Consider the following 15,436-nt stretch of genomic DNA (forward strand, 5'->3'; position numbering starts at 1 on the left):
ATACAGTGTTAACTTGTTGTTTACAGTAGACTACTAAAGTTCATCGGCAGGCTAGCTAAGATGGTTCTAACACACACAGATGTAATGACAAAATAAGTACAATTATATTTTTAAAAGTGCTCTTTGGCTGCATGGCGAATTGTTTTTCAATTACACAGCTGGTCTCACAGTTAGATCATGTAAGGTACTCTTGATATCACCCTTATGGTAAATTGGATAAACAAACTTTCTAATCTAAGACGAAAGTGAGTATTTTTTAAATCCCTAAGGCACTGTACTTCAACTTTTTTGTTCCCCCTCCCACTGTATATAACGGAACTTTCTGTGGTTTCTCTCAGAATTTCTTCTATTCATAATCACATGAGTGATAAGTTGTAATAATCTGTTCACTGTACCCAGTTCTAAAAGACTACCATTTCTGCAGTGTGTGTTTATGTATGCTAGAAGTCATGGCTGCAATATTTTTAACAAAAGAAAGTTGATGCAGCTTCATTACAAACAAAAGTGAAGTGAGGGCCATGCTCCACAGTTTAGACACCAGATTTCATTGTTGTGTTTAACTTAGAGAATCAATGAGAATGAAATTTAATTTTGCTAACACTCTCACTTTCAGAAAACATTTATTCCCTCCTCTGATGACATTCTGATATCATTCCTGCCCTTGGCTCATATGTTTGAGAGAATTGTTGAGGTAAGCATCCGTTTGGTGTACTGAACTACTGAGAAGCTTGCTTTTCTTACGGAATGCATGTCTCTTGAATCCCAGTGATACATGGGACACGTATGAAAGCTGGAGGTAAGGTTCAGGAAAACAATATCCCATAAACAACATCTAGTGAGCACCAGATGATTTGTTTTCATGCTGAAATATAAACATTAACCTTAGAGCTAGGGTTAATAAGAAACTGGTTTACTAGAACATGAGACAATTCCTTAGCACACGTACACTGCTTAGAAATTCCCTCTAATATAATCAGTGCGTTAAAAATCCATGCCATTCCTTAGTCTGTAAACTTTAAAAATGTATCTTACTCTGTGGCATCCTGCTTGCTTACGCAAAACTTAATTTTAAGCTGGTTAAGCTTACCATTGCTTCCAAGAAACTTCAATAAAAGGAAGGGGGTTTGCTTTAGTGGAGTACTCCTGCAGGAAATGAAAATGGTTTTTAATGCTATTTAATCACAAACTTTAAAGTTCTCCCGGATAGCTTGTTTTACCATATAGCAAAACCTGGGACTCAGTTTTTGAGGAAGGGGGGCTTGTGTTGTCTTAATACCGGCAGTCTTAATAAGGACCTCTGAGCCCATAATTAAGTGGTATGCATCACTGAAAGGATGCAGTTTCCTCAAGCTTCTTACATACAGTAGAGGCACAGATATCTAATTACCATACTTATTGAAACTGAATTAACACCTCTCCCTTATACGTATGTTGAAGGTAGTCATGTCCCAATTTATGTAGGGAAATAAACAGCCTCTGCGCCAGTGTGAAAAGACACATGGGGCCAGAAATCATCCTGTAATTGCAGTTAGGAATCCTCAGCTTTCTACCAAAAAAGATAAAAGCGTGTACATACATATGTGTCTGTACGTAAGCTCTGTTCCCAGTCTTCATAACATACATAACTGAGGTGTACAGGCGGCTGTGGGCTTTCAGCACACTCTTTCTCCTGGTAACCTGGATACTGGTTATAACTTCAGTGTCTGTTTTACTGATGCTGGTCTTGCATCTGAAGGTACAAGCTCTGTAGGTAAAAGCTCTGCTCTTCATCATGCAGTGGAAACAGGGTGGGAACTTGTGTTCTAAAGGATAAAATGAGAAGAAAGTGTTTGGCTCTCAGCACTGCTCAGCTGTTTTGAGGTCTTCACAAAGTAGGTGTTTACCTGTATATTTACATAAGGAGGTTAGGCAAGGACACCTCTGGTGGGAAAGAGAAAAGACTTATTACTGTTTGGGGTAGGTATGAACAGAGGTCTGTGAGAAATGAGCAGTCTGCCCTTCTTGTAAAGTTCACATTTGTGGATTCTTCTTTTTTCCTCTTTTTTTTTTGGCTTCCTAAGGAAGCTAGAGGGGCAGTGAACTTGACAGGACAAACGTGTTCCCACCTGGCAAAGGCAGTTCCTGCTCCTTCCATCTGGACTGATGCATTTGCAGCTTTAGCAGATGGTGGCAAAGCACAGGTGAAGGGGAAAAATGACACTTGAGCTCATCTTGTGTGCAGAACGTATGAGAATGGGTGGCAGGGAATGAAACAAGAGGTGTTACAGAGGAAGCGGAAGAAATAAAAACAAGTAGGTATAGAGAAACTCAGTAAGAGTAGGGATGTTATTAAAAAGAATAAATAAAACCCAAACAAAATAGGAAGGAAATGGGTGTATAGGTGTGGGGGGTGGAGCCTCTAACATAGGGAATATAGAACACAATAGGATTAAATCTGCTTTCCTTGGTGTAGGTCTTAAATGATGCAAAAATAATCAGTGGGTCTGCTAGAATCTTCCAAAGAACATCTTGATCACCTAACAAATCTGCTTGTAGCAGTCCTGTGAAACAGGAAAGTGCAAGAGAATGAAAAGGAAATAGCACAAGGCAAAAATCCCTGCTGGACCAGTACATTGCATGTGCTGTCTTTTTTAGTATATAGCAGGGAACAAAGTTCTGGTGTTTTAAAATAAGCCTGATAAATATTTAAAATAGGAAAGTTCTGTTTTTCAGTCTCTTGCTACCTCTGAGTTGCTGGCACTGCCTTAGTTGACCAACTGCCCCTTTTTGCAGAGGGGCTTTTGTGCTATATCTCGTTCTGTCAAAGTCCTTGGGCTGTGTACACCAGGCATGTCTTGCGATTTGGTCTTTCCCGTCCCATCCTATAGCTGCGGAACTTGTCCAGAAGCTGACAGGATTTAAGGTGGATTCTGCACTGTCTACTCTGCGCAGGACTGTTGTACAGATACAGCTACAACGTGTTATGTTATACGTGTTGTCTTTTCAGACTTTTTTACTTTTTTCTAACAGTGTGTGGTTCTGTGCCACGGAGCTCGGATAGGATTTTTCCAAGGGGATATCAGACTCCTTATGGATGACCTAAAAACGCTGCAGCCAACCGTATTTCCTGTAGTACCAAGGCTATTGAACAGAATGTTTGACAAGGTAAGTCTACAGGCATGAGTCTTGGCACCTGTGCAGGGTTTTATCAGACTGTGCTGAAACTGTTGTGCTCTGGGACGTTCAATGGGCACACTAGCAAATTGGTGTATCTTCCTAAAATAGAGCTGAAAGCGCTCTACAACACTGTTTGCATTAAAACACTTTCAGGCAGCAAATGCTAGTGTTGAAATGACTGACTAGGGGACTTGGTTCTCTCTGGCTTGATTAACGACTTACTGTTTTGCTCTGAGCAAGTTATTTAAGTCCAGCCTACAACATGAACTCGAGGCTTAGCATCTGTGTGCCACGCGTTTAGCATCTGACTCATGGAGTGGAATTTGCGAACCAAGGTCAGGTGTTTGCCTATGTTTGCATGGATGCATATAAGTTTCCTTCGCAGCAGCCAGCGTGTTCTAGCAGGGAGAATTATAAACCAGCCAGTCGGGAGTGCTGGGGAGAGGGTGTGTCAGCAGCCCCAGTCTCTCCTGTGCTTGCTGCTTGCCTCCTCAGGGTCATCTGAGAAGTAGATTCTTTCTTGAGTTTAAGATTTTTAAGACATCTGGTGGATGACTGACTCTTCTTAGGATACAGCCAGAGGAGCTGAAGGAGAGCAAGAAGTCCTGTGACTGTTAAAGAAATGACAGACCTGTCTATGCTGTCTTAGCTAGGATACTGCTCTGATCAGGAGACTAGAGGAACAGCAAGTAGTACGAGGCTCTGTTTGGCCCCAGGAACGAATATGCAACTCTGATACGTTTGGAGGGAAGGAATTCTAAGCCCTGCCTGTAGTACTTAAAACTTACACCTTCATTTCTGCTTATGCATTCTCTACTGGAATTTGTGAAACTGAGCTAAAGCTTGGGACTCTTCTTTCACGATGTCGTCTTGCTTGTTGACTCTGGTGCCCTGAGGCGTTCACACTTCTGTGGCACTGTTTCAACCTCACCCAGCCTTGCAGTAACCTAGCGTGTGAAGCTAAGTGGGAAATTGGGGGGAGCGGGGTGGGGGGCTAATGCGGAAGAGCTGCTGGGTTAGTCTCTTTCCAAGGGAATATACTAATCTCTGGTCTGCTGCTCAGTCTGCCCTGACTTGCTGAGAACAACCAGGGGGAGCCTTTGAAAAGTAATCTAAAAAGCAAGGTTATATACACAAGTCAGACATCTCAAATATTTCTGAAGGGACTGCATCTCCTCAGAAAACCCCGTGTCTTTAGGATATGTGAGGATTATGCTTAATTTTGATCAAAGTGGAATAAAAAGTAAAACATTCGTGTTCATTCATGCTTTTTAATGAAGAAACTATACATTGAAAAAGCACCACACAGTTGGATGGGAAACAAGAATTGTGATAATCTTAGCGGACATCTCTTGAACTGAGGTAAAGAGGCCAAAATCCAAGTATTTCTTACCAGAATTAAGATGCTTTCCAATAGAAGTTGTTTAATTTATTTGGTTTTCACTGTTAAGAGTCTCTGTGCATGCTTCTGTGAGAAAGGGAATGGTAGTCTGTGAGGCTTAACAACAGATCATTTTTCTTAACAGATTTTTGGACAGGCAGATACTTCATTAAAGAGGTGGATGCTGGATTTTGCTTCCAAGAGGAAAGAAGCAGAACTCAGAAGTGGTATAGTTAGAAATAACAGTTTCTGGGATAAAGTCATCTTCCGCAAAATACAGGTATGCTTGAAAGCCTCTGAGTCTTTGTATGGTGGATACTGGAACTTCTTATTATGTCATTTATTTGCTTGTGGTTATTTTGAGAACGGAGCTCCAAATGTGCTTACTGTGTTACAGAACAGCAGTTTGACATGTGTTTTCAATATTGGAAGTGTGAAGCATCACTACATATCCTATCTACTTACTAGTTTATAGGTGTTAGTTTGCAATTGCTGAATTTCATATGAATGTTCATAACCTGGTATGGCTTTCATCGCTGATTAAAGACTACCTGGCGACTCAGAATAAAAACCAAAATTGCCTTATTGCCAACTTCATTTTTTAGTTCCCTTTTGTTCTAATAACATCCGCTAACTGTATTAGGGAGGCTTCTCTAAAACAGTCCGGTGCTTCTCTCTTACCACTTTGAAAGCAAACACTGGCCTTCTGAAGGAGGAAGGAATGCTAAATGTGACTTAGTGCCGCCTGTAGCCCCTACTGTCTCCGCGCTGTTGGTCACTAGTAAGTTATGCCTGCTATTGTATCTGGCGCTCACTTGCCATGGCCCTACCCTTGGTTGTACAATGTGCCCCTGTGGCTGCTTTTCATAGCACTCAGGATGGATGAGAAGCTGACAGAAGGCAGTTAAAAATAGTCATTGCTGTAAGGCCATAACTTAAGCTCTTTTAGACCTTTGGCCAAGCGTGTGTTGCAGTGACACTGCAGCATAGTCTTTGTAGATACTGTATGTTTGAGATACTGCTTCTTCCAGCCACTTACGAGACTGAAAACACTGCGAGAAAGACAGCTAGCAATAGGAGACTAAACTTTAATCTGTAACAGTTGTGGGTGGCACTGCAGGTGAACAGTGGCTGAGGGAGGGATGGAAAAAGACTCTGGAAACTTCTCTAAAATGCTTTTGGTGTCCACAGTATCTTGTGTCTGTTGTAGGCAAGTTTGGGAGGAAAAGTGAGGCTCATGGTCACAGGAGCAGCACCTGTATCTGCAAGCGTACTGACCTTCCTGAGAACAGCTCTTGGCTGTCAGGTGAGTTTCCTGGCCTTAATCCTGAAACACAAAGATTTTAGTACCTCATTCCAGCTTCAATGTTAGAGCATTCCTTGTAGTCTGATTATATGGCTAACTCTTTCTGGCATTCCTCTTGGAAACTACATAAGTGCTCACTCCTTTCCAGAGTTTCTCTCTGTCTCCTGAGATTTCTGTATTCGTCCCAAAGTCTTTATCATAACCGAAGTAACCTGTCTTAAGGGAAAGATTTGGGGGGGGGCTGCTGTAAGCAATAATTAATGTTCTTGGATTAAGTTTACAGCACTTGCTTTGCTTACAGAGGTATTCATAAGTACTACAGAGAATCTAATTAAATGATGGTAACTGTCATGTTGTTGCTTTGAAGATGAGACTGGAGAGAATCAGATTGCGCATATTGCATTTATCTTCAGAGCCTCTTCAAAGTATATGCTTTTTGAGGTAAAATGTGAATAACGATGGCACAGGATGGAACCAAATGCCTTGAAATTTCAAGGATAGAAAACACACTAAGATGTGAGGCTTCTGTGACTTCTTGAAGTTCTTCAGTAGTGTGCTGGTGTAGCAATGCATTCTGCGCAGAAAAGGATAACGTGTCTTGTATATAATAATCACAGAGCTGTGATGGGGTTTCCGTTCCTGGCTGTCTTGGATGAACCTGTCCTTAAATGAAGTCATGGCTAGTGCCACTGTTCTTAGTTTCTTCCTCTTTCTCCATCTGTTGCTTTCTGTTTTGATCTAGACAGGTGCCACATAGCATGTAAAATTGAGTGAAACTGAGCCAATAGTGGAACTGAAGGTGGAATATTAACACTTAAATCGTGTATTGTGATAAAACCCTACTATAGCGATATTCTCTTTAGAAGATGCTGAGGATTTTGCTAAACTCAAATTTAAACAACTAGGAAAAGAAGCAAACTTCATGTTTATGAAAAAAAGCTGCTGAAAAGTAAGCATTTCAAATAACTGTCTGGTTTCATGTCCTAGTTCTATGAAGGTTATGGACAGACTGAATGCACAGCTGGATGCTCGCTGTCGCTGCCTGGCGACTGGACAGCAGGTATGGTGTTTAACGCTCTGCCTGTCTGTTACACTTCAGGATGCTCGAGAGGTCCCTGATCACATTATTTAGTCCTCAGTAAACCTGTCACGAAGCATAAGATTCTGTTTACGTTTGAGTGAACTAAAAAAGTTTTGAAGGGATCCCTTGAAGTTTCTACCCCTAAAAACCTAGGAACGTTCAGTAATCCAAGCTTGTAATAGGCTTTGTCCTTGTAAATTGAAGCGGATTTAGGAGAGGGGAGGTCATAGTATCAACCCTTGTTACTTTTACAGGAATCTGCTGTGTATAATCTACTCTTACAGGAATCTTTTGTGTATAAACACAGTGCTGGAAACCTAAATGGCATCTTTTGGTGTTGGAACAAATGGTCTGCCATTTTTCAGCTGTTATATCTCTAGCTCCCTAACTGAAGTAATACTGATAATTGAAACTATAGTGGGACTTTTGCTACTTAAATATGTCCATCCAGCTTATGAGAAAAAGCAAACCCAAGTACATGGTTCTGCTTGTAACACTCCAGAGATATCTCAGAATTTAATAGAATCATAGAATCGTAGAATGTTTCAGTCCCAGCAAACTTAAGCTATTACTGTACTGGTTTTGGTGTAGTACATTACCAGAAATCAGCTTTCCATCTCTTTTACTTTAGCATGTAACCAGCTTTTACTGTTTTACGAACCTGACTAAAAAGCAGTTCAGGGTATTGAAGCGTTACTGTTTTTAACAGGGCATGTCGGAGCACCCATGCCATGCAGTATCATCAAGCTTGTTGATGTACAAGAAATGAATTACTTGGCTTCCAGAGGAGAGGGTGAGGTAAGTAATTTCACAAGGTCAATATAAGCCTCTTCTGGAATCTTGGAAAATGTTTTTTGTTCCAGAAATAACAAGTAACTGAGTTAATTAAAAGTGCTGAACATGGCTACCTAAAATCAGATGCCTGCCTTGCCTGCATGCAACGTCAGCTGACGATTCACAGAAGGAAAACAGAAAGCAGTGTATTGGAGAGGAGAAAATGCAGCTTACTGTGGATAACAGATTACTATGTATTTATGGCTGTATGACCACATGCTGCCTTCCGGCTGTGAGATAGCAGACAAGCTCACAATCTCACGCTGCACGTGTCCGTCAGTAAAATGCTAGCAGAGGGCTCCCCCCCACCCCCTGCCAAGTATTGATGTGTGTAGCTTGTTACCCAGCTTGCGATGTGTGAGATGAGGTAACTTAAAGTGGCTGGAACACCATTAAGAGAAATGGAGATAAAATACCATGAAGGCTGCTAATGACTCGTGACAACTGCCTGAACATTCCTCTGAACTTTTTTCTGCAGCCTGCACAAACTGTATGTTTTACGAATTGCCCTTGGAGAACTCACCTTTGTATGTAATGCTACATGATCTCTCTTCCAATATTTTTTTCCCCAAGTAAAATATATAAAGCTTGAACTTTGTATATAGACTTGAACATATGTTGATGTAGTGATTTATTTTTTTCCCCAGACCCTGAAAGCAAACTAACTACTGTCTTTCATAAGCTTTCAGGAGGCTTTGGGGGCAGTTGGTGTGTGAGAAATGGATAAATAAAAAGTAGCTTAAGAAAGTAACAAATCTGAACTGCAAACAATATATAATCATCGTTTGTTTTGATTGTAACTTGTATGAGACTAGAGATAAATCATTAGGCTTTAATTCCCAGTAATACTGAAGGCTTTAGTTGGGGCTGGTGGTGGCCAGTAGATGGAGGGAGGTGATTCTGCGCCTCTACTCGGCTATGGGGAGACCCCACCTGGAGTACTGCAACCAGCTCTGGAGCCTGCACCACAAGAAGGCATGGACCTGTTGGAGCAGGTCCAGTGGAGGCCATGAAGACGATCAGAGGGCTGGAGCCCCTCTGCTGTGAGGACAGGCTGAGAGAGCTGGGGGAGTTCAGCCTGGAGAAGAGAAGGCTCCGGGGAGACCTTATAGCGGCCTTCCAGTCCCTAAAGGGGACCTACAGGAAGGATGGGGACGGACTCTGGATCAGGGAATGTTATGATAGGACACGGGGTAACGGCCTCAAACTGAAAGAGGGGAGATCTAGATTAGATATCAGGAAGAAATTCTTTGCTGTGAGGGTGGTGAGCCCCTGGCCCAGGTTGCCCAGAGAAGCTGTGGCTGCCCCATCCCTGGAGGGGTTCAAGGCCAGGTTGGACGGGGCTTGGAGCAACCTGGTCTGGTGGGAGGTGTCCCTGCCCAGGGCAGGGGGGTGGGACTGGATGATCTTTAAGGTCCCTTACAACCTGAACCATTCTGCGATTCTGTGAAACTGTTTACAAGTAGAGAGCAATGTCAAGATTCTTTCCTGTCTTGTATATGACTCCATGTTCAGTCTTCATCGGCAATTTTTGCTTCACTTTGTGCATTTAAAGCTTGGTCTGATAGAGGAACTGCGTACGAATTGTCATAATGAGAAACAGTTAAGCAGTTTAAAAAAAATAATCTAAACGTTTGGCTTGCACTTACTGTGAAAGTTTGCTGCATTAGGAGTTTCTTTGGACTTGCATTAAGGGGCTACTGTATTTATTATCAGGTACTATCTTAGTCTTTCACTTGTACCTTCCTCAGTGTGAATTTAACAAATAAGTGTTGTAACTGGTTTCACAGAACTGAAGCCCGTAGCTGTAGAACCGGCTCTGGTTATCTTTTGCCTAAAACAGTTGTTCCTCCTCACTATCTGCTCTTCAGCTGGATTAAACACTCCTAGTCCTCCTTTCTGAGTACGCTTTCAATATTCTCCATTCTGTCAGCCTTGCTTTTCACTTTTGCCAGTTATCACTGTTCAAGAAGGATAAATTTGTGAATTGAATTCTATATGCTCATATGCAGGTGAGGTCTTAGTGCCAGTTAGGAGGATACAGATAAATGGCTTGCTGTCTCTACTGGGAAAAGCTGTCACCTGCTGCCACCCTGTGATTGTAGGAGCCCTGACAAATGAAATGCTTGATCAGCCAGCCTTAGACTGGACTGGGACGTACAGAGTTCTCTACTCATATCCTTCCTGATAAGCTCTGTTTTATAGCAGAAATGACTCTGCTCTTAAAACATGACCTTGGTTTGGTCATGAGTTTTGGTGCTGTTTCTACAAGGTCATCAGAACCCTCACTAACACTCTCATCTCCCTCCTATTGACAACATCTCCTGTTCACTGTATTGTAGTTCACAGCACGTCTGTATTTATGCTGAGGTAAGCACTGAAAATATTTGGGATGAGGTTTTTCAGGAAATGTTCTCTGAACTACACTGGTAACTTCTTCTAGTCTGAGAATTTATATTAGTGCGTGAAGATTGTTTGGCCAGTTCCTTGCTCATTTTATAACTGTACTAATCCTCTAGACCAATAGTTGGCCTAGTATTTTATCAGCCCCTATTGATAGTTATTATCCATTTGGCCTTAACTTAAAACTGGATTTTCTGTCCCATTCCGCTAGATTTGTTCTAGAGCCCTGATACAATTGATCAGACCCTTCTTATTTCCCCTGTCATCCAGGCATGCCAAGCCACTCCCAAGCTGGTGTGATGGTTTGAATCCTTTCTTGCATCTGAGGACTCCTGTGTAGAGCTTTCAAGGTTTTTGGACTCCAAAAACCCCTTTTTTTGATTCCTTAACAATTGTGTGCAGTGGGCATCTCAAGCTTCAGTCTTGCTTATCTTGCCTATGTCTCTGTCCTCGCTTCTAATGAGGTATTTTATTGTCCTGCTGATCCTTAAATAACAAGAGTCCTGTCCTGTGTCCCCTTCTGCCCACCAAAGAAAACTTAAACGACCTTGGGTGTTACATTGAGGAGAAAATACCCAAGTCTGGGATCATCTCTGGATACTTCAGGCCCTCTCTACTCCATGTTCCTGACCAATTGCTCTACTTTTATCTTCTCTTACTGCAGATTGTTTTAATTTAGCTTGTAAGGGCTGACCTGATTCTCTAGCAACCTCTTCATCCATAAACCTTTTATCTTGCTGGTGTTTTTCTCACACCTTGTAAGCATGTTCTTTGATCCTTATAATGTCCATGCATAGATGTCCAGTTATATCTAGAGAAGTTGTTCTTAGTTTTCCACTTGGTAGACAAATCCAGCCAACCTTCAATTTATTGCAGGTTTCCTTTGTAGAGAAGTCTTGAGTGCTCTAAGCCCTAAGTTGTTATTTTGGACAACAAACACGCAATTGCTTGATATACAGCTCTTTTGTCACTAGTCTTAGCACAATGCCCCTGCTGCTTACCAAAGCTGAAACAGACACATTTCCAGGCCGAGGGTAATATTTCTGGATCCAGCAGAATTTCTTCAGATAAAAAATAAATTTCCCTGTGATAAATTCAGGTAACTCAAATAGCAGGTAGGAACACTGCTGCTAGACTAGAAGAGAACAGATGCTTCCAGTTGCTTCTTATCAAACTTTATACTGATGGAAAATGTTACGTCTCCAAAAACCACGAGTAGAGATTTCTGTACTAATGCGTAAACTTCAGCTTGCCTTTTTAGTGGGGGGTTATTGAGAACCACTGGAGAAAGCGTTCATTGCAAAGAGTGTTTGTTAACTTCCCTTCATAGTAGCACACACTAACAAATGGCTGTTTTCAGGTGTGTGTGAAAGGGCCAAATGTATTTCGTGGCTATTTGAAAGATCCAGAAAAAACAGCGGAAGCTCTGGACAAAGATGGCTGGCTTCACACAGGAGATATTGGGAAATGGCTACCAGTAAGTTAACTTATATAGCTGAAATGTACTTCTGTAGTTATTAGCAGTAATTTAACAAACAAAATATTTGGTATTAAACACAACGAATTCAGTGAAAGACAGTAACTTTAGGAGGAGGATAAATGACTGTTGTAAGTAAATCTGTGCGCCTGGGGCTAAAAAAGTATTAGCAGCGCCAATCCTGAGGCTTTCCCTAGTTCAAGTTAGGTGGGTGCAGAGCCTGTTTTCTTCTAACATTAGTTTGGCAGTACTCTGGCTCTACCTCTATTTTACTGTATTACATGATGTACCTTAAACTGTCTTGGATCATTCCCAGCATTTAAGTTTGTATTAAGCCAGAATTCAGGCAATAGCACTTCTGGTCTGTTGCTGAAAGCTTAACTAAGGTTGCACAGTAATACCTGAAGTTGAAATACATAGAAACAAGCTCTGGTTTTTATGCTTTAATTCTGGTATGTTACGTGATCTAGTGTGGCATGCTTAAGCTGTGCAGATTGGTTTTTGACTTGAAGTGCCTCTTCTGAGCGGAAGTTATCTCTGTCAACAGAATGGTACGTTGAAGATCATTGACCGGAAAAAACACATCTTTAAACTAGCCCAGGGAGAGTACATAGCACCGGAGAAAATAGAAAACGTGTACCTGAGATGTGAAGCACTTGCTCAAGTGTTTGTCCATGGAGAGAGCTTGCAGGTAAGCATTCTTCAGGTAATTTAAAAAATAAATGCAAAAGGAGACTGCAGAAAAGATTCTTCCTTTCCTCCTTCCCCTTACCCCGAACTTTGGGACTGGAATATTAAATTCTTTTAACATTACACATATTGGTTCTGAATGCGCTTTCAACTCCAACAGCTTTATAACATGTTACTGATGTAGTTTCAGACTAGGTAGTAGAGCTGGAGTAATTTAACTTACTGACTGTACATAAGTTGCTAACAGTGTGCAGGGAAAACAATTTAAAAAAATCGAAGAAAAAAAAAACAAACCCCAAACCACAAACCCAAGATGTCCAGGTTTTTACAACTGTAAATTGAAATGTGGGTCTTAAGAGAATTACTCTTGTTAAGTGCAAGCTTCTGAACTGCACTCCTGTGCCCAAGTAGCAGAAAGCTGCTGACTTTACAGCAGGATGAGAACTGCTGCCCAAAACCTAACACAGAGTATGAAATGTGTAGGAACCAGAGTGTTGACTTTAAAAAGAAAGGAAGGAAAAAAAAAAAGCTTGACAAAAATTCCTTTTTTAGGCCTTCTTAGTAGCTATTGTGATACCTGATCCTGAGACTTTGCGCAACTGGGCCAAGAAAAGGGGATTTGAAGGCTCATATGAAGAGCTATGCAAAAACAAGGTGAGTCATACCTAACGAAACAGTTAGCTGTTCTGCATCAACTGTTTCAAGCTATATAATGTATTCCTGTCTCCACAGGACCTCAAAAAACACATTCTGGAAGACATGCTGAGGATTGGGAAAGAATCTGGTTTGAAGTCATTTGAACAGGTAAGATGCTAATGAGAACTGAACACCTCATTCTTTTAAATTTCTCACTACCAATACAATATGACTCTGTGGAAACTGGTTTTAATTTGCACCTGTAAATCTTTAAAGTGATGGGCTTTGTTATGATCTCTGGGCAGTCTCTTTTTAATGGCCTTGTCTATTCCCAGGAATGCAGCTTGGCTAGTAACTGTTTATTTTTCAGGTTAAAGACATCTTCATCCACACTGAAATGTTTTCTATTGAAAACGGCCTGCTGACACCGACACTGAAGGCGAAGAGACCAGAACTGCGAAAATATTTCCAGTCACAGATAGATGAACTCTATGCTAATGCCAAAATGTAACTGCGAACGGAATGAGGAAAGTGGCACACGTCTGATGTCTACTGTTGGCCTTCATATCTGTAATTTAACTACAGCAAACATAGGGAAGGAAACTGTGCAATCATTAACTTGTACAAAAATGGGTACTTGCCATAGGAACATTGAAGAAATGGAACACTGCCTTACTGTCGAGTTGTGTTGCATACTGTTTTTATGGTGACCTACAATTTCCAAAAAGAGCCTTAACTATAAATGGTAACTATATGTAAGTTATTTAAGACTTCCTTGGCCAAAAAAAATGGGACTCTCCTTCACCAAGGAGCTAAGGTTTTCTTATTGCCAGCATGTTTGCTGTCTGCAGCCTATCTCACAGTTGTCAATTCTGCAAAGGATTTAGTGGGTTTGAAAATGCCTCTAAGTATCTTGCATCCTCAGAAGGACTACTTAATCTGTTTAAAAAAAAAAAACAAACCACAAAACAACCCACAACAAAAAACCCCGACCACCAAAAAACCCCCACCTCTACAGTTGTACAGCTGGTATCGCATCTTGCATTAGTCCTGGTATTAACTGGGGCAAGGCATCTGAGTGGTTTTTCTCCCTTCTGTATCTGCAGCCAGTTCTGAGATCTGCTTTTGTAAGGTAGAAGTCAGAACTCTACCCAAAGGAGACTGCTGAAGTCCTCAGAGTAAGCCTGTATGTGCTGGCTCCGCACTGAAGGTGCGGACACGGTTCATTCAGCCAGCGCAGCCTTTGCTACATTAACACGCCCCCAGAGTAACGCCAGCCCTGTAAATGAACAGATCCGAACTCTGGCAAGAACGCTAGAGACCTAAAACCAAAACCATTCAGGAGGCTGCGGGCTATGCTAACAGTCAGGTAGTCACTGCGCCTGTACTAGCCACTTGTTTCCCTGCAATGAACGTGTATTTAAAATGCATTTTTTTTTTAAAAAAAAAAATGTGCCAGGTCCTCTATAAGCAGAAGAGCTTCTGATGTAACCTCTCAGTTTTCTGTGCTTTACGTACGAGCCACTGAGTATTCACTGAATAGCAAAATAGGTCAGGTAGAATGTGTTTTTGTTTTTGCCTGATGCTTTGCAGCAATTGGAAGTATTTAAATATGCCAACAGAATGGTGTGTTGGCACAGGATGGGTATTTGTTCAGGGATAAGAACCTAATTCCCAGAGAAATTACAAAATGACTAGTTACCTTTTTGTTTGAGAAATCAGCAGAAATAAGCCTTATTACAGCATAAGTCTTTTGCTATCCTTAACAGAGTTGGTTTTGCATTAGCATTCATTGCTGTTTTTTGAAAACATGGATATATGTAAAATACAAGCACAACAAGGGTTTGCACTAAGATTTGTGTGTGATTGTAATGCACTACTCTGTAGCATAATTTCATACATGTGTGCAATTAAGGTACACAAATCTGAGTCAACTGTTAGAGCAGTAGTTTGTTACATTGGAATTCAAATGTTTGCTTAGTGTTGGCTATTTCTATGTTTTATAAAACCAAAACAATTTTCAAAACCAATGAAGGAAACCAAAATAAATATTTCTGCATTTCAACTGGGTGAAGCCTTTGTTTATCAAGGAAAGGTGCTGCTGACCAACAAGCCGAGCTGTAACTTGGTGACTGACAAGCTGTAAAACTTTCCACTGCTGCAAACATTAAATAGAGCGTAAATGCTGGTTTTTGACACTGTTTTGGAAGGCAACTTTCTGCTTTAGTCTAATACTTATGTGTAAGGTTTTGGCCATTATCTGTAAGAAAGGGATGCTCTTGTATGTAACTTGTTCCATGCTCCATGTCTTCAGTAGGGTTTCTGACAGGTAGTGGTCTTACCATCATCATAAACAACTTTTGAGTGAAATCTGGGGTTTTCTTAAACTCTTATGCTGCTTTTGGGGTGGTGGTGGTTGTCTTTCCTGTGTTAGAATCATAGAATCTTAGAATTGTCTAGTTCCACCCCCCT

General features: G+C 41.2%; 1 protein-coding gene across 4 annotated transcripts in view; it reads left to right on the top strand.

Moving 5' to 3' along the window:
• ACSL1 (acyl-CoA synthetase long chain family member 1) overlaps nucleotides 1-15,029 on the top strand; it is a 41,234-nt gene extending 26,205 nt beyond the window's left edge. For all 4 annotated transcript variants that reach the window (XM_074588313.1, XM_074588314.1, XM_074588312.1 and 1 more), the window contains 11 exons: nucleotides 614-691; nucleotides 3,010-3,144; nucleotides 4,683-4,817; nucleotides 5,748-5,843; nucleotides 6,831-6,903; nucleotides 7,634-7,722; nucleotides 11,522-11,638; nucleotides 12,186-12,329; nucleotides 12,881-12,982; nucleotides 13,061-13,132; nucleotides 13,335-15,029. In XM_074588313.1, the coding sequence (XP_074444414.1) occupies nucleotides 614-691; nucleotides 3,010-3,144; nucleotides 4,683-4,817; nucleotides 5,748-5,843; nucleotides 6,831-6,903; nucleotides 7,634-7,722; nucleotides 11,522-11,638; nucleotides 12,186-12,329; nucleotides 12,881-12,982; nucleotides 13,061-13,132; nucleotides 13,335-13,475 (1,182 nt within the window). In that variant the 3' untranslated portion in view covers nucleotides 13,476-15,029. The remainder of the gene's footprint in view (nucleotides 1-613; nucleotides 692-3,009; nucleotides 3,145-4,682; nucleotides 4,818-5,747; nucleotides 5,844-6,830; nucleotides 6,904-7,633; nucleotides 7,723-11,521; nucleotides 11,639-12,185; nucleotides 12,330-12,880; nucleotides 12,983-13,060; nucleotides 13,133-13,334) is intronic.
• The last annotated feature ends 407 nt before the right edge of the window (nucleotides 15,030-15,436 follow it).

This window comes from Larus michahellis, chromosome 5 (assembly GCF_964199755.1).
Source record: "Larus michahellis chromosome 5, bLarMic1.1, whole genome shotgun sequence".
NCBI lineage: Eukaryota > Metazoa > Chordata > Aves > Charadriiformes > Laridae > Larus > Larus michahellis.